Source organism: Mustela lutreola, chromosome X (genome assembly GCF_030435805.1).
Source record: "Mustela lutreola isolate mMusLut2 chromosome X, mMusLut2.pri, whole genome shotgun sequence".
Classification (NCBI taxonomy): domain Eukaryota; kingdom Metazoa; phylum Chordata; class Mammalia; order Carnivora; family Mustelidae; genus Mustela; species Mustela lutreola.
The window spans coordinates 113,441,014-113,460,349 of record NC_081308.1 but is presented as its reverse complement, the minus strand read 5'-3'; the positions used below and the strand labels follow the sequence as shown (position 1 = coordinate 113,460,349).

Genomic DNA, 19,336 nt, shown 5'->3' with positions numbered 1-19,336 from the left:
GAAATGTAAGTCAAAAGCACAATGAAATGTCATTTCACACCTACCAAGATGATTATAATTTTAAAAAAAAAGAAATTACAATATTGGCAAGAATATGAAGAAATTGGAAACCTTGTACATTGCTGGTGGGATGAGAAAATGCTGCAGCTACTTTGGAGAACAGTGTGACATTTCCTCAAAGTATTAAAAATAGAGTTTCTACTTGACCCCTAGATTCCTCTCCTATGTATTGACCCTAGAGAAATAAAAATATGTGTCCACACAAAAAATTGCACTAAAGTGTTCATAGTAGCATTACTCACAGCAGTCTAAAGTGGTAACAACTCAAATGCCCATAAGCTATTGAAGGGATAAATAAAGTGCAATATGTCCATGATATAGAATACTTACTGCCCATAAAAAGTGAATCTAGTGCTTATATATAATCCAATATTGGTCAACTTTGAAAACATTATGTGAAGTAAAACAATGCAGTCACAAAGGACACATATTGTGAGGTTCCCTATATAGAAAATGACTGCAATGGGTAAATTTATAGAGATAGAGCTTAGGTTAGGAGCTGCCTAAGGGCTGAGGGCTAAGGAGAAAAGGGGAGTGTCTGTAAATGTGTATAAGTTTTCTTTTAGTGGGGCGGAGATAAAATGTTCTAAATGTGAAATGTTTACAGATAAATCTGACAGAAAGGCAAGGCTACTGAAAACTAAAACTATATCTATAATACATATAAAACTAAAAATATATATTAAATTATACATTATATATAATAATGTTTATTTTCTATATATGTGTATGTAAGTATATTATATATAATATATAATTATATATTAAATATATAATATATAAATATATATGTATAAAAATTCAGCCATAAGAAAAGTAGGAAGTCCTGCCATTTGCAACAACACAGATGCACCCTGAGGGCATTATGCTAAGTAAAGTAAGTCAAACAGAGAAAGACAAATATTGTATGATCTCATTCATATGTAGAATCTAAAAACATCAAACTCATAGAAACAGATTAGAATCATGGTTGCAGGAGCTGAGGAGTGGAAAATAGGGAGGCACTGATCAAAGGGCACAAACTTCCAATTATAAAATGATTAAGTTCCAGGGATCTATTGTACAGCATGATGCAAACAGTTTATACAGTTTATAATACTCTGTTGTATACTTGGCAGTTGCTATGAGAGTAGAGCTTCAATATTCTCACCACCACAACCACCACCACACAACAACGAAATGGTAATTATGTGGTGTTAAGGATGTGTTAACTAACCTTGTTGCAGTAAATACTTTGCATTATATATGTATCAAATTACCACATTGCACTCCTGAAACTTACACAGTGTTATAAGTCAGCTATATCTCAATAAAGCTGGGGGGAAATTCTACAGCAATCAAGAGAGATGATACTGACATAAAAGAAAACAAACAGAACCATCAGACACAGGGGAAAAAAGCAGAAAAATACACAAAAAGAATGTAAAATTATTATTGTAGTCATTTCAATAAATGGTTCTGGAAAATGTGAATACATGTGGAAGACAAAAAATTGAACTTCAATCCATACCTCACACTACATACAAAATCAACTCAAAATATATTGTGGACAGAAAAATAAAAACTAAAAACATAACTTTTATTTTTATTTTCTTAATATGATATATTACACTAATTAGCATCACTAGATTGGAGAAATACAAATCAAAACCACAATGAGAAATGATTCACCCCAATAGGAGGGCTGTAATCAAAAAGACATAATAAAAATCAAATAAAAATGGCTGGCAAGGATGTAAAGAAATTGAAAATCTCGTGCATCACGTGTAGGAATATAAAATGGTGCAGTCACTTTAAAAAAAATTGATCCACATATGAGTGAAACCATATGATAATTGTCTTTCTCTGCTTGACTTATTTCACTTAGCATAATAAATTCTACTTAGAATATTAGCTATAGGTTCAGAACTGAGAAATTACACATTAAAATAAATGTTTGCCATGTCTGAAAAAAATGTTTGACAGTTTCTCAAAAATGTTAAAAATAGAGTTGCTATATGACCCAGAAACTCCCTTCCTAGGTATAATACCTAAGAGAAATAAAACCATATCTTCACACAAAAATTTGTACATACATTTCATACCAGCCTTATTTATGATAAGATAAAGGGGAAACAACCCATGTGGCTTTCAACTGATGATTGGATTAATAAAACTATAAAACTTAATGGAATAAACATACCAGAAAACAGTAGGGGGCCTAGGGTGTAAAACTGAAGGATCTTCTCACTCTCTGGGATTTGCACAATTTTCAAGTGAGATCCTCCTATATCAAATATTTTGTGCCCTAGGCTCCTCATCTGTCATTACAGTGTAGGCTTTGGAAGAAATGCATAATGATTTGAAGATAGGAAAACATTCTTACAAATGACACCAATAGTAAGATCTTAAAATTTTTTAACATGATGATCAGAACTTCATTAAAATAAAAAACTTCTGCTCTTTGAAAGATTCTGTTAAGAGATTGAAAGATAAGTCACAGACCGAAAAAAAATAATCCAGAATGAATAAAGAATTTTCAAATCTCTATCAAAAAACTCAGTCAAAAATCTTGCCATTTGCGACAACATGGATGGAACTAGAGCATATCATGCTTAGTGAAATAAGTCAAGCAGAGAAAGACAACTATCATATGATCTCCCTGATATGAGGAAGTGGTGATGCAACATGGGGGCTTAAGTGGGTACGAGAAGAATAAATGAAACAAGATGGGATTGGGAGGGAGACAAACCATAAGTGACTCTTAATCTCACAAAACAAACTGAGGTTTGCTGGGGGGAGGGGGTTTGGGAGAAGGGGATGGGATTATGGACTTTGGGGAGGGTATGTGCTTTGGTGAGTGCTGTGAAGTGTGTAAACTGGTGATACACAGACCTGTACCCCTGGGGATAAAAATATATGTTTATAAAAAATAAAAAATTAAAAAAAAAACTCAGTCAAAAATAAGGAGAATATTTGGACAGAAACATGATCAAAAGATGGGGCAAAATATGAAAAATGTTATTTAGTAGGTATGTGCAAATTAAATATGGTACATCCATATAATAAAATGTTATTTGGTATTAAAAAGGAATGAAGTTCTGATGCCTGCTATCATATGGATGAAACTGGAAAATGATAATGCTACATGAAAGAAGCAACATATCACACATTCTATGATTCCATTTACATGAAATGGCCAGAATAGGAAAAGTATGCAGAGATAGAAAGTAATTTAATGTTTGCCTAGGGTTGGAGAGGGGGAGGATAGAGAGTGACTGTCAATTGGTATGTAGTTGCCTTTTTGGAGTGTTGAAAATAAGACTAAATAAATTATGGCAACGGCTGCACAGCTCTGTGACTACACTTAACATAGTGAATTATAAACTCTAAATTATAGATTGTATAATATGGAAATTATATCTAAAAACATTTTTTAAAAAAATAGCCAGGAGACTTCCACTCAGGACAAGATCACATGGACCTTTTTGCCCAAGCTCCTTCCTACTAAGTACAACTATAAACCCTGGAAATAACTTCAGAGCAAACGGAAGGAGAATTCTGAAAGATGAAGGAGGAAGGTGTACTGTACTGGTTTGGGATCCCAGGACTGGAGAAACAGGACAGTATCAAGACATCCTATGTCTTCTCACCCAACAGAAAGAGGTAACCCAGACCTGCCAATTCCTGAATGCCAGCTTCATTTTAGCAACAGAAGGTAACCTAGGAAGGCTCATTCTTCCTCTAGATCAAAAGGAATTCCCACCTACAACAGGTCAGCCAGACAGCACTACAAATCAATAGCAGAAAGATAAGAGAAAACTTTTAAAACCCTTGGAAATGAAACTAACCTTCTAAATAATCCATGAGTCAAGGAGAAAGAAAGTCTCAAGGGAAATAAAAAATACATTGAACAGAATGAAAATATGACATATCAAAACTTGTGGTACACTGTGAAAGTACCAAATGTTTACATTAGAAAACAGAAAAACAGTAATGTAAGTTCCTACCTAAAGAAACAAGAAAAGAAGAGGAAAGAAAACCAGAAAAAAAGGCGGAAGAGAGGATGTATTTGAGGTGAGTTAGAGTCAAAAGGGCTGTTATTTAATGGGAATAATGTAGAAATGGAATATGAATGAGAAAAGAATTAGAGAAGGAGATGACCTGGGGCATATGAAAAGATTGCTGAGTGGCCCGAGGAACCAGCTCATGTTGGAAATTCTATTAGATGCACCACAGTGGTCATTATGAGATTGAAGAGATCAGATTTTCAGAGGACCTCAAAGTTGAGACTAACACAGATGTGGTATTTGGAGGGCAAGGGGTTGAAGATGTGGTCAGTTCTATATCAATATGCCTTGACATGTGGCTTACGGTATTGAGCACCTGAATGAGGCCAAATAACAAATGACACAGGACCCCAGCCACTGTTAGGAAATTCGAGTCACAGTGGGATATTGAACTTGAGTCTTCAGAAGTCCAGTTATCCCCAGTGATGCCAAGTGGCTGGGGGTGGTTGAAGTGCTAAGAAGTGAAAGGGCAAGGTGGTGAAGTCAGAGTGTGTGGGATCCGTCTTCCATGTGGTTATTGATGAGGTCTACCTAGGATGAGGACAGGACTTGGAGTGTTGAAGAAGCTTATTAAAATTGCCCTGAGAGTATGGGGAAGAGTGGAGATAATACCCACATCTACTCACCACTCTCAGCTCATACCCTCTGGTTAGCAATCAGCACCGGGGAAGAAAGTAAGGAAAACAATAAGATTAGGAAAAAACCTGGTTTCAGGGAAGGCCAAGCAGTAAAAGGGAATGTTTTGAAACAATCTATTTTCCTGCTTATTAGCTGGCTTGTGTGTTGGTTTTTAAGCTGAGTGGGGACAGAACAGGCAAACTCTTCTGGGGACACATTTTACTATGTAGACCCATAAAATTCTGGGTCTGGCAGTCAGGATGTTTATCTGAATATTAATCCAGATCTCTGACCTCAAGCAAGTTGTTTTTCAATAGAAGACCTTGTGTGACCATTTATATAACAAAAGAGTTGAAATTCATGAGTTCTGTATCTCCCACAGGCTTTAATATCTATGGGCCCTAGATAGAAATGCTAGGATCCACCTGACATAGCAGTTATTGTCTAGCATCTTGTCCTATCTAGAGAGAAGGACCTTGGAGGAAAGAACATGAAACTTGCTTCTTGAAGTGCAAATCCCATCCAAAAAACTGCCCAAAGATATCACTGTGCAACTTCTTGTCAGAGGAAGAATTCTAAAATAGATGCCCCAACACAATCTAATGGTTAAACACTCCAGCTTTGGACACTGGTTGTTTTCCACTAACCAGATGTGTCATTTGGGCAGATTATCAGCCTCTCTGTATCTCATTTTCTTCAAGACAAAAATGAGGAATACAGTAGCATTTACCTCATAGAGCAGTGAATATTAAATAAAATGAAGCATGTAAAACTTCAAACCCAGTGGCAGACACTTCAGAAGAACTCAATATGTGTCAACTATCATCATAATGATTATAATTATTATGGGAGGGAGCCAATATGACATTTCTGCTCTCTGTAAAACTCTACACAGGACATATCCTAAAGCGAAGTGTACAAAAATAAAAATACACAACACTTCACTTTCTGGGGCCCTGTCCCAGATATGGGAATTTTCCAAGCATGTCATGAAGCCTTAAGTTTTCAAAAAAGGTTGGAGGTTCCATCAATCAAACAGCTACATGTTCTTCTCTTACCCCTAAAAATCACAGATTTCCAGATGTTTTCAGGTTTTCATTTTTCACAAGAGCAAGGGGAATTTCTCAGTGAAGAACATCTAGCAGTCTTTATTCCTCTCCTTTCTCCCTTTAGAGGTCCTCCTCTCAAGCTTCATTTCCCCCCTACTTCTCCTTCATTCTTCCTTAACCATTTATTCTACTTTAGCTTTTCAACTACACTCCTTCCCCTGTCTTCCATTTTACTCCATTTTACCCCCGCTTTCTCTTTATCCCACGTTTCCCCTCCCTTTTATTCCCCATCACCCGTCCCTCCTTTTATCCCATGTCCCTCCCCTTTATTCCATGTCACCTGCCCATCGTCTCCAGCTTTTGATTCTCATCGCCCCTTCTTTTTATTCTTCATAACCCCCCTTTTGTCCTCATCACATCCACCCTTTTATCCCACATCACCCTTCCCCTTTATCCCTTAACACCCTTCCCCTGCATAACCTATTACCTTAGCCCCTTGATTCCCTATACCCTCCCTTTTATCCCATTTATTCTACTTTAACTCTTCCATTCCCTTTATTCAACAACACCCTGTCACACCCTGTCGCCCTCTTCCTCTCCACCCATATTCCCTCTCCCCTTTATTCTCCATCACCTCTGCTTCTTTATTTCCCTCTTTATTCCCCATAACCCCCGTTTGTCCCCATCACCTCCATCCCTTTATCTCACAACACCCTTCCCTTTCATACCGCATCACTTCCTCCCCTTTACACCCCCTTTACACCTCCCTTTCATCCCATATCCCCTCCCTTTTGTTCCATGTCACCTACCTCTCCCCTTTATTCCCCATCACTGCTTCTTTATTCCCCATCACCCTGGCTTTTTATTCACCATAACACCTTTTGTACTTATCACATCCACCCCTTTATCCCACCTCGTGCCCTCTCCTTTATCCCACATACCCTTTCCCTTCATACCCCATCACCTCTGCCCCTTTATTCCCATCACCCCTCCCTCTTATCTACTTATTCTACTTTAACTTTTCCATTCTCTTTTTTCGACCACAACTTTTTTTCCTGTCTTCCATTTTACTTCTTTATTCCCCATCACCCCTCCCCTCTTGTCCTTATCACCTCCATCCCTTTATTCCACATCGTCTTTCACCTTTATCTATCACCCCTCCCCTTTATTCCATGTCATCTCACCCAGCTAGTCCTCATTACCCCTCCCCTTTATTCCACATCTCCCCCTTTGCTTTATTCCATTCCTCTCCATCCCATTATTCCATGTCAGCCCTCTCCTTTATTCCTCTTCCTACCTCTCTTCCCTTTTCAGCCCCAATCAGAGCTTCCCAACTCACCAACACAATTTTCAAATTAAAAAAAAGACACACACACAGTAAGCCATGAATATGCTGCTGTCACAATACAGATGTTTATTAATGATTAAATGCCAGAGAAGTTTTAACAATCACAAATCTTCGAGCTCTGCGGTTGTTACCCATTGTGTGATCAATTTCTATCCCTCAATACAATACATTCTTCATTCTATGGACCTTAGCAGCTGTTACCCATCAATATCAGCTATAATTTTGGATGTCGTACATAGCCCATATCTGTGTGTTACCAGAGCATGTCCCGCAAATTTGTACCGTCCTGCATAGAGGAACTACAGAGACGATAGTTAAGAACATTTATAATCAGGTGACTTTAGCTACTTGGAACTATGTGTTTCTACCTAACTAGTTGTTTTGCTGACAACAGGATGTTAACTCCAGTTGTCTGTAAAACAGATCTAGGTAATAAAATCAAATTTTTCCTCTAACTTTTGATCCCAGAAGGCTAGTTAGGCTTACACTTAAGGTTTCCCTGTTAGCATGACCTGAGCCAAACTGCACAGAATTTTGGGAGTGGCTGTTGGATGAACCATTGGTCTAAATAATTTAGGGGGAGGAAATCCTGAGGTGGTGGAGTTGCTGCGGGGACATGGCTATGAGTTGGTGTGACATGGTCTAGCATTAATTTTTTTGTCAGCTATCAGTAGGCTGACCTACGTCCTAGCATGCCTCTTGAGGGCCTTTCCAATTGAGCTCTCGGGAGGAGGGAAGGAAAGTCAGGAAAAACATGCAATTCCCTTTTGGAGGGAGGGAAAGCACCTCGAGATTTGTGAGCTTCTCTGGGAGAAGGTATTTACCACAAATGTCACATCAATTAAAGGAAGGGCTGCACTGTGGAAAAGCCAAGATCAGGGGTAAAAGAGAAAGGCAAGGTAGCACCAGGGAGCCTGGGCATGACACAGAAACATCTCTGCTTTTGCTGGCTAAAGGGACCAAACATCCCCAGTGAAGGGGCTGGCAGTGTGTTTGGAATTCTCAGCCTGACCCGAGCATCAGGTGAAAATCCTTCTTACCCTCAGATCTTTACCTTCAACATTCTCCTCAATGTTTCCTGTGACATCCCAGGTCTACCCCCACCCTTTTCCCCTGTCCGGCACCTTATAGAAGGAAAAACATCTAAGGAAAGAAGTAGCCGATGCCAGTTTTGGCCTCCTTTTCCCGGGGCACACGGAGCAATGGGCGGTCTTGCTCTGGAATGGGGGGGTTACCCGCTCCTTCCTCATCGTCATGGGAACGGGCAGTGCCGGGAGGCACAGCTGGCTCCTCAGAGGAACCTGGAAAATAGTAACAATGTTAACTCCTTATGTTTCTAGACTTTATATTTTGCACAGCACCCAAGGGACTAAGACCTAATTTAGCCCTTCAAATACAATACAAGGCAAGAAGTTCGGATAGGAATGAGTATCCCCATTAGACATGTTAGGGAAACTGCAGCCTAACAGTAGAATATAGATCTCTAAATCTAGGCCCACTGTGGAAGGTGTTGGGGGTAGGGCTGAGTTAAAGAACAGAAAGAGTGAGACAGATACCCTGTGCTCAGAGCAAACGTACACCACCACCAGGAAGGCGAGGAAGAGGGTGGCCTCCTAACAACCACCACCACCCTATAAGCAACCTGACTAATTTCACTAAGCAAATGAGTAACATAGTTGGAGCTGGAAGTTTACAACATTTCATGGAGGGGAGAAAACAGGTGTCAGTCATCAATAACTCTGGGGAGGACGTGTGGTTCATGACTTGGCCAGGCCAAGACTTATTTTTAAGGAGGGTTGTATCTACAGGAAATGTAACATCTGCATCTTCCTTATGGATTGCCTTTGGACTCCAAAATTGTTTGGATCCACGATCATTAGGCATTGGGACAGCTTCCACATTCATGATTTCTGCAAGACTGACGGCCAGGTCTGGCTGAGGGTCTGGAACTGTGCTGAGAATGGACATTTGTTCAGGTTCTGGAACCACATTGCTAACTTCATCCTCTTCAAAGGTGTTGGCTTTGTCTTTCTGAGAAATGGAAATTTTGTTGTGAACTTGAGCATACTCAGGTTCTAGAACCACAGTAAGAACTAAGTCTTTTTCAAGATTGAGGCTTTCTTTAGAGCTTGGGATTCCACTGACATCAGAGGCTTCTTTGCGTTCTGAGATTTCTTCAGCATCTGAGGCTTCTTCACTGTTTGGGACCTCACTCACATCTGAAGATTCTTCTTGGTCTTGAATTTCATCAAAATCAGACACATCTTCAGGGCTTGTTACCACATGGAGAGCTGGGACTTCTTCAGAGTTGGAGTCTTCTGGAGTTTCTTCCCGATGTGGAATTTCTTCAGTAACTGAGGTTTCTTCATTATTTGGAACTCCATCAAAAGTTGGCACCTCTTCAAGGTGGGGATCTTCTTCAGAGTCTGAGAGTCCATTATTCTCCAGGGATTCTTTGTGATTTAGGATTTCATGACCCCCAGGGGCTTCTTCAGGGCTTGGTACCATGTGAAGAGCTGGGACTTCTTCAAAATCAAGGTTTTCATCAGAATCTGAAATCCCATTGAGCTCTGGAGTTTCTTCATGGTCTGGAATTTCTTCAGCATTTGAGGATTCATCATTTGGGATTTCGTCAAGATCTGGGACCTCTTCAAGATTGGGATCTTCTTCAGAGTCTGGGTTTTCATCATTACCTGAAGCATCTGTGTGGTCTGTGATTACATCAGTGTCTGGGACTTCGTTGTTTGGGATTACATGGAGATAAGGAGTTTGTGCGAGGTCAAGATTTTGGTTATCTTCAAAATTTGGTCCTTCTTCAAGGGCAGAGTTTGGGTTTTCTCCAAGATTTGGGATTTCTTGCATATCTAGGGCTCCTTCGGGGTCTGGGACCATATCAAAATATGGTATTTCTTCAAAGTCAGGGATTTCAATGAGTTCAGGAACTTCATCATCAGGGTCTAGAATATCTTCAAGGGGAGGAAGATCATCAAAATTCAGGGTATCATCATCATCATCATCGTCATCATCGTCATTGTCATCATCATCTTCTTCATCAAGCTCTGGGATGCCTTCAAGATGTGGGCCTTGAATCTCAAGATCATTTGGGATCTTGAGACCTTGAACTTCCCCAAAGACTATTCCTTGATTGAGATACTCAAATACTAGCTCTTCATGGACTGACACATCTTCCTCAGAGGACTCATCTTCCCCAAGGAGCTGATCTTCAGCAAGGAACTGGCCTTCAGGAAGGGCCTGACCTTCACCAAGGGACTGACCTTCAGCAAGGGCCTGACCTTCACCAAGGGCCTGACTTCCAGCAGGGAACTGACCTTCATCAAAGGGCTTGCTCTGAGCAAGGACAGCAGCCCGGACTTCAGCAGAATTTTCCACTGGATCAGATAGTAAAGCATCCTCTTCCATCTTTATGCGTGCACTCCTGGATGGGAATGAATTTTAAAAAGTAAGTCAGTTTTCTATACTTAGATTGTCTAACACGACGGTGGTCTGGGATTAGAACTCCCACAGGCAATGCTCTTCAGGCTAAGCTTAAACAAACCAACAAAACACTCACTGGATCTTCCTCAAATTCCTGCGTCTGATAAAATCCAAGGCTTCAGGACTGGATTTCCACACGCGCTTAGCAACCTGCTTCTGAATATGGGGAGGCACCTGAGGGTAAAATGAGCAATGTTAGCCTTTATTATATGACATTTTAAATTTAGACTCATCTCTATCAGGTACCTAGGACTGAAGGCACCATAACCATCTAATGCAGGAGGAATTTCTGGAAAATTTGGTGGCTGCTTGCTTTGGCTACCATCAGGGATGCATGTACATCTCTCCCTTGCCTTGTGAATAGGAGAGAGAAAGCTGTGAAGTAAGTTTGTCCAGAGGTTCCATTTACCTGGAAGAGGACATCCCAGTTATCAATCATGGCACGGACCACATTGACAGAAGCAACATAGTGGTCAATCCCCAGTCTTGTCTTCCTGGACTCCCTCTTGGCAAATCTTCCCTTCTTCAGCAGAGCAGATCCAAACACCAGAGCCAAATTGGTAGAAGTCATACGGTTGCCTGAAACCTATGAAAAGGAAAACAGAAAGTGCCCAACTCTGAGGTGCTGATGGAAATGATAAAATTATAAATGTCTCTTATTGTTCTTGTTTCCCTCTCCTACTGTATGTCTCTGTCTCTCATATACTCCCACACATGTCCCCTACTACTCTCATAACTCTTTTCCAGAGCCGTTTTTTGTTGTTGTTTGTTTTGTTTTGTTTTTACCAATTGTCCATCAATGCCAATGGAGTCCTCGCAATTCTCAGTGATTTTATGCAGGGCCTTCAGCAGACGCTCCAGGGTGTCACTATGGCAAGGTGGCATCAGATAAACCAGCAGTTGCAGGGCAGAAAGCTGATCCTGTGGCTTTAGAGCTAGAAGAAGGAAAACAAGGGCTGGCTCAGGGGTCTAACCTTGGCAGCAACCTGGTATCAAGAGAGTGTGATGATGCTTGAAAACTAAGGAAAGCTATGGAGAAAGAATCCAGGCATCTTGTCTTTGCTCATTCCCAAAGTACTTGAGCTCAAGAACCCTAAAAGCAAGAAGGTGATCCCATCAAAATCAGACCCCTTCTATAGAACCTAGGTTCTTCTTTGCCCTGAGAGGCACACAAAGCTTCAAGAAGCTCTAGAGAAATTTCCAAACAATAGACTTACAATGGAATATTAAGAGATGCAAGAAAAGCAATCTGGATAGGTGTTTTCATCTTCTGGTGTTTATTCTGTTTTAGTTCTTTGGGGTCCTGCAGCCAGAGCTCTGTCCCGAGACCCCCACACCCCCATATTACTTACTTTTCTTGCCTGAAAAGGGAAAGCAGAAGACTTACTTGCTGTCAGAAGGAAGGACATATACAGATCATCTGGCAGCAGAGAGTCCTTCATGTCACGGAAAAACTCCTTGAGGAGTGCAGCCACATCATGTACGTTCTGAGTGTCATCCAACACGACATCGAGCCCTTGATCAAATTCTTCACGGAGCTAGGAAAAAGGGAGAGAATACATGGATCCTCTGACCTGCCCACTACAGGCCACCTCCTGCCTCAAGCTTCAGTGGAAGTAGCTGGCAATATGGTGTGCCTGGGGGGGCTAGAAAGAAGACTTTCATTGGCTCCCAACACACACCCCAAGCATGAAACTCCCCCAGGTCTGTGGGGGGGGGAGGGAAGAACCCCACACACACCCCCACCTGCTTTCCCTCAGTCAGGGAACATAAGTATAAACATAACCAATTTACCTCACGCACTCTCTCCTCTGAGTATTCCAGGGTGAAAATCCCCACCGTGCTTAAGCCTGAAAGAAAAGACCAAGGGATGCTAAGTATCTCTGGTCCCCTTCCCCACCGCATTTCCCCTTTCCCCAGCTGAATCCCAACACCAACTGGGGGCAGGGGAATGTTCCCATCCTTGACCACATGACCTCTTTTCTCTCCCCTTTTCTAGAACACCATTCTTTCCCTTTAATTGCCTACCTTGATTTACACATCATTTCCAGGTCCCCTTACCATGTTTTTCAATGAAGCTGCAGCAAGCCTCAACAACCTGGGGGATTTGTTTAGCAATCGGATTGAGGCTCATCTTCCTTTTGGATCCTAGAAGTCGCTGGCCAATTGGAAAGGAAATCTTGGAAAGTTGCAGGGTCTGCAGCAGCAGAGCCCCGTCCTCCAGTTCAGCCAGGCTGTCCACAGAGACTGCACCCTGTGGAGAAACCCAGACTATCTTAAAAATGAGGGTGGGGGGCATGAGGGTCCCTTCAGACCTCCCGGAGGATTGCGTTACATTCCTAGCAAGAGGCAGTCTCTCCGTGGCAAGCCAATTGCACCCCTCCAACATGTTCCGTTCATCTCCCGCCTTCCTCCGAGGACACAGGACTTGATCTTCCTGCCGCCCCCCTCCCTCACCCCGCATCTCTGGATGCCTTAGGGCCACCGCCTGAACCACGGCCTGAACCTTTAACTCACTCGACGCCCACGGCGAGTAAACTCCCGGGGCAAGGAGGGCTCATCCCGCCTGCGACTGAAAAAGCGCCTGATGCGGCCAAACATCCTTTGCACCACATTTCCCCGACGACGGCCCGCAGCCTGACCGGTGGAATCTTCAATCTGCATCGCGGCTGTTAGTTCAAGATGCTTGCGGCGGGTAAGCTCGTTCACCAGCACCTCTTCCAGACGAATGCCAAATGTCTTCAGTGATACGACTGGGAAGCCAGGGAGAGAAAGAATGAGAGACGTCAACGCTCCGCAGCGCTTAAATATGGAGGAACTGCAGGGGCTGTGGCACCCACACTTCTAAGCAACCGCCCGCCGCCAACCCCACCCCTCCAGACCCACAGCGCCCCTCCCCGGGGAGCGGCAAAAAAAAAAAAAAAAAAAAAAAAAAAAACCAAAACCTGCAGCGGTGTGGCGCAAGGACTCAGCTCCACTCAAACTACCCCGACGGAGCTCAAGGTCCCTGCCTTGAGCCCTGCCAGGAGGGGACAGCCTCGGAACAACGAGGGCAGTTTCTTCTAGGCGATCGATCTGGAGTGGGTGCAGCGGGAAGGCTTAGGCAGATCAGCTAGGACCGCTGCGTGTCTGTAGCTAGTGCGCCATTTCCTGAAATCATCCCCTAGGGGGGTTGGGGCGGTGGACCCCCAGCAGCAGAGGGCACCGCCCAGCCTCCGGTAGCTAGGGACACAATATGGGGGGTCAGCAGCCCATTTAGTTCCTAAGAAAAGTAAGAAAGCCCCTCACCCCTCTGCTGTCCTCGCAGAATCAGAAACCACTTCTCAAAGGTGTTTGGACGGTCAATAGGTAGAGCTATGGAAAGAGAAAAAGAAAAGACACGCACGCTCGCACCAAAAGGATTTAATAAGTGTCGAAAACATCTCAGTGGATTGATCTGCCGGGAAGGGGATGGCAACCAGTCCGATCCAGCACGCTCAGAGTGTTGTGCTTTCTCCCAGCCTCAGTTTCCCCGTCTGACAACGGGAACAAGCCTATCTATCACACCCGAGTCTCTGAGCATTGAACCGGATCAGACGACTGGAGGCGCCGCGTGCGCACCGCACACCGTGTCGAGCACGGCAGTAGCTCCACACTAGGCTTCAGGCATCAACTGCGGGCTCTGAGGCGCCGGAACAGAGCAACAGGCGAGGGGAGGGGCTCCACCTGCGCCGCGGCAGCAAGTAGGGGTCTCCAAGTTCCCGCGGGCGCGCTCGCGCCCCGGCTGCCGTCGGCTTCACGAGCCGCAGCCCGAGAAACCGCGACTTGCGCCATCGCGGCGCTCAGACCCCCGCAGCGGGGTCTCCTCGACCCTCCCGCGGCGCCCTCAGGCCGCTCCCGCGGCGCGCGCCTGGCGAGCCCACGGCCCCCGCCCTTTTCACTGCCGCAGGGGGGCCCCTCGGCCCGCGCGCCTCCTCCCACCTCCGCCAGTCCCCCCTGACCCCCTCCCCACACGCTCGGACCCCATCCTGGGCTTTGTCCCGCTCGCTCCCCCGCAGCGGGCCGAGGGGGGCAGCGCGCGCAGCGCACCTCCCGCCACGCTCCGGCGCCCGCACAGCCCTCCCGCTCTGCGCCCGGATTGGCGCTTGTCTCTCCCACTGCCTCGGTATCTCCCTGAACTCGCCGTCTCTCGAGCGCGCGGTCTCTGTGCGTGTTGGTACCTGCTCAGAGTGTCCCTCTGCGCCACCGCCTCCCTCTGACTCTTTCGCGCACCGCACCTGGTGCGTCAGTCTCTTCACCTGCCCTCCGTCCACCTGGCTGGCTGACCGCCCCTCGAGCCCCCCAGGCTTCAACCCAACTCAACTAATCTTGACGTCTCCCACTATTCAGACACCTGTCAACTCCCGCTTCCTCGGCGGGCTGGGCGCCGGCGACGGGAGCGGGAGCCCCTCCCACCCTCCTGGACCCCAGACTCTGCCCATGTCGCCCGGGGGTCCGCTCGCCCGAAGGCGGGGACGCCGTGCTCCGGGCCGGCTCACCTCTGTCAGGTCTGAATTCAGAGAGGAAATGTCTGGCCACGAGTTCGTGGTAAGCAGTCTCTTGCAGCTTCAGACGCTCCAGCTCCGACAGACTGTGTATTGATATCATCTTCGTCCTGCGGTCCGGATTGTGTCCTGGGGCTCCTCCCAGGACGTTCACTAAAAAAATGAAAGCGGACAATAACAGCAAAGGGGGCATAATTCTGGGACACAGTGTCCTTGCTGCCTTCAGAAAAGGAATGCAGCCGCCCATTCTGGAATCGGAGGATTATCAAGGCTGCATCATCCAACTGTCACTGGACCTGGTGGAAGGAACTGTGGGGGGTGGAGAGGGTGGCAAAGGGGGAGGGAAGACTGGGAGGCGGCTTCGCCCTCAAGGAGAGCTGCCTCTGGTTGCTTATTTAAAAAAAAAAAAAAAGCTTAAAAAAAAAAAAATCAGCCCTGAACCGACAGTCCGGAAAAGAGAAAACCTAATTAGGCAAAAAAACCAAAACCAAAACCAAAAAAAAAAAAAAAAAAAACAAACCCAAAAACAAAAACCCACCAGAAAACCGGTTTTCTGAAAACAAAAGAAAGAAAAGGAAAAAAAGAAAAAAGAAGGAAAAAAAAAGATTAGAAAGAAAAATCAACCAACCTTATCTATAATTTTAAAATGTACCCTGAGACAAGAATAAGGTAATATTTTCCATCAATTAATTAGAACAGTGATGGAGTTCATTTTTATTTTTTAATGATACTATTCTATGCTGGCCAGGTTGGATGAAATGGGCACATCCATCTAGGTTAGGAGCACTGAAAATTTGCACAGCTCTTCCAGAAAGCAAACTGGACACATAAGTATGGAGCCAAACATCATCCCCAGGCCCTTTGACCCAGTAATTCCCTTCTAGGAATCTATCCTAATGAAATCTTACTTTGGACAGTAGAAACTATATGTACATGAGCCATAACAAGAAAACATGTAAGGGGGGAAAGCTAGGCCAGCAACAAGACTAGTTATATAAATTATGGAATGACCACAGTCTGGAAAATTATGTAATCGTTAAAGTGAGGCTTACAAAGAGCTTTTAAACAACAAATACAAAATATAGAACTGTATTAATTATGATTACAACCATGTGAAGAAAAACATGCATAAAAATAAAAGACTGAAAGAAATGCACCCCAGTAAGAACAGCATCCGTATTACGTGGTGAGATTTTGTTTGCCTTTTACCTTTTTTCTATTTACCAAAAATTGTACAACTTGATTATATGATTTTTTTTTTCATGAACAAAACATCAGTTTGTACCAAAACAAACAAACATCATTTTGAGGCCATTTCTAGTGGGACTCCCTACTCCAGGTTTGGTGATCAGACCGAAGTTTGTCTTAGTCTATTGGCAAACTTGTTTTATATGTCCCTTCTCCATGGTTTCCACTATCTCAGACTGCTCCCAGGCTACCTAGGATCCCCCAGTGGGGATCTCCCTAAACCCCATAGAACATTCTTTCCTGCACATCCTGGCCTCCTCTACTCACTTGTTCTTTCATTCATTCATTTTTTAAAAATTTGTATGAACTGCCCACTTTGTGCCAGGCACTAAAGATTCAACTATGAGCAAGATAATACAACTCTTTTCATAAAAGATCTAACAGTGCAGTGAAGGAGACACACAGGGTGGCAACAATTTACCAAACTTTGTGATAAGTCAGTGGCCAAGATATAAACAAAGTACTGTGAGAGCAGAAAGGAGGAGACATGTAAGGAGACATGGTGGTGGGGAACGTCCAGAAAGAGATCAGCTTGTGCAAAGGCAGAGAGGTTTTACATTCTTAAAGCTGTCTAAAGGGGATGGAAGGAGAGAAATCTGCTTAGGCAGGGATGAGCTCAGGAATGGCCCTTAAGCCACGTTGTGGAGCTGGCCCTTCTCCTGAAGGCAGTAGGGAACTACTGCAGAGTTTTTACTGGGGAGTGACAGAGTCAGCGCTGCAGTTGGAAAAAGCACAGGGAGCAGTGAAAAGCCTGGTTTGGGTAGAGTCTGAAGTAGGTAGATCAGCCAAGACGCAAAGGGATGCTGATACAAGTCAGTGTCACTGGGTTGGGGCAGGGGATGGGTTTTATGGGTAGAATTGAGGAACTTAGGGAAACCGTAATAAAAAGAAAAGAATTTGGAACAGCTCTTGGAGCTGTTCCAAATTCTTTTCTTTTTATTACGGTTTCCCTAAGTTATGGTTTGGGTGAGTGAGTGGGTGCTGGTTCTTGACAGAGAAGATAATTTGGGGGAATTAGACCTTTTGACAAGAAAGGAAGTGGTCACATGCCATCTTTTTTTCTGAGCTCCCGTTTGCCATGGAGTTTTATGGTAATACTCTATATATTATAATTGAGTTGGGGGGAACCTTAAATTCCAAAGAGCAGGGAATGTGGCTTTAACAGAGAAAAGTAGGGAGGAGTCTGTCATCCAATAATCTAATAAATGAGCTCTGTTCCAAAGAAACACACAAACCTACAGACCCACAAAAATCCTACCCCTCTTCTGTTTCCAAAATTCTCTTTTGCCCACTTTCCTTAATGGCCAAAGTCATGCACGTCAATAATAAATTCCTGCCAGGTAACTGAAGTGCAGTATGGAAAAAGACAAGGAGTCTTTCTATGGCTTCAGAACTGAGTTAGGAGGAACATCCTTAGCATGGATGTTTTTTTAAAGCTACTTCAAGTGCAAAGCACCATCCCCTGGACCCAAGGTGAATGCCTAAGCCCACCCGCCAAACTGTATCCACAAAAATGATCATTTTAACCAAAGAGACATGCACCGCACCCACCTCAGCCCCAGACTGAATCTCTAGCAGGTTCAGAACCTATTAGCCCAGGGTCTCATCCTGACACATACAACCTGGCTCTGAATTTCTCTGACATTACTCCCTTTTCCCCCCTTTCCCCCCTTCCTCTCTTCTCCTCTTTCCTCCTTTTCTCTCTTCCTCCCTTTTCCCCCATTGCTTCCCCCCACTTTTCCCTCTTTCTTCCCTTTCCTCCCCTTGCCCCTTTTCCCCTTGCCCCAATTCAGACATTTTTGTACCTGCTTTGGAGCTTCAGCTACTTCTTCTAAGGCTTCCCAGATCTGGTCATCCAAAGAGTAGGCTGGTTCTTTAACCCAAAAATCAAGATGAAAATCAACCCCTCTCTCCCCCCAAAATAAGGTAAGAACAAACAAGAAAACCTCAAAACAACACCAGCCAAGAGAGAGAGAGAGAGAAAAGCCTTTGAGAGATGAGTCAGCCTGGATGCTTACAATTACAAAGGAAATCAAAGGCCTTAGAATAAACCGTTTGTCATTGCCTCCTGCTCAAAGATAGAGGGCTAAACTTCAGAGCAATCATATGCTGCAGTTTTGCCAGTAAAATTGACACTGTCTTGCTTGCCTTCAAGTCTCTCAAGGCACCAGGAGAATTCAAGACAGAAGCAGAGTTAGCGAGGCCAGTGTGCCCAGACAGGAAGCAGATGGAAAGGGTGGGGAGGAAGACAAGTAAGCAGGCTTCAACATCACCAAGAGACGTGGGTACATAGCAGGTTCTTGAGATCTGAATACTTGTCCTTGGACTTGGTTTTCCAAGCTCCTCACAGGGAACAAAGTGCCAAGAAATCTCTCTGGCTCCAAAGTGTCTTCCCCTTCCCCCCTTCAGCATGTCATGGGGCTGGCCTGAAGTGACCATGACATCCAAAAATACAGTAGGAAGGGGGAAAGCAGGACCTCTAAATTTCAGCCTAGAATTCAAAACATTTGCAAAAACAATATCCTTAGACATGTAACTGTAGTGGCCCCCAGAGTTAGAGCTAAGTGCAAAGCAGAGCTTTACAATTTCTTAGCTGTGTGGCCTTAAGAAAATCAGTTGAGTTCTCTGAGCCTCAATGACTTCCTCTATAAAGTGGGGAAATGATACAATACCCATTTCAGTAGTTGTGTGAGAATTAAATGAATAATATATGTGTGATATTTAGCATCAGCTTTTAATAAACATGTTGCTCTTGAAGATTATTTGCAAAGGGCCCGAGTTTACCAGAAAATATCAGGTATCAAAAGTAATTACATAAAATTAGAATTTGCATCAATGAGTACATCCTACTCTGTCAAGCTCTACTAAATTTGAATTAAATTAAAACAGGTAAAGAGATCTTGGGAGACTGTTGGGAATAGATATTTCTTCTTCAATCCCCAATGG

General features: G+C 43.8%; 1 protein-coding gene across 2 annotated transcripts in view; it reads right to left on the bottom strand.

Annotated features, from left to right (window-relative positions):
- Window positions 1-7,172: 7,172 nt before the first annotated feature.
- Window positions 7,173-19,336, bottom strand: part of ARHGAP36 (Rho GTPase activating protein 36) — a 30,995-nt gene continuing 18,831 nt past the window's right edge. The window contains exons 2-12 of one of the 2 annotated variants that reach the window (XM_059158422.1): window positions 15,137-15,295; window positions 13,908-13,973; window positions 13,137-13,372; window positions 12,681-12,873; window positions 12,414-12,469; window positions 12,007-12,157; window positions 11,406-11,554; window positions 11,029-11,205; window positions 10,696-10,793; window positions 10,454-10,560; window positions 7,173-8,425 (exon numbers count right to left, since the gene is read on the bottom strand). In XM_059158422.1, coding sequence (XP_059014405.1) covers window positions 8,268-8,425; window positions 10,454-10,560; window positions 10,696-10,793; window positions 11,029-11,205; window positions 11,406-11,554; window positions 12,007-12,157; window positions 12,414-12,469; window positions 12,681-12,873; window positions 13,137-13,372; window positions 13,908-13,973; window positions 15,137-15,295 — 1,550 coding nt within the window. In that variant the 3' untranslated portion in view covers window positions 7,173-8,267. Of the gene's footprint in view, window positions 8,426-10,453; window positions 10,561-10,695; window positions 10,794-11,028; window positions 11,206-11,405; window positions 11,555-12,006; window positions 12,158-12,413; window positions 12,470-12,680; window positions 12,874-13,136; window positions 13,373-13,907; window positions 13,974-15,136; window positions 15,491-19,336 lie in introns of those variants that run through there. The other variant, XM_059158421.1, reaches the window with a different exon arrangement.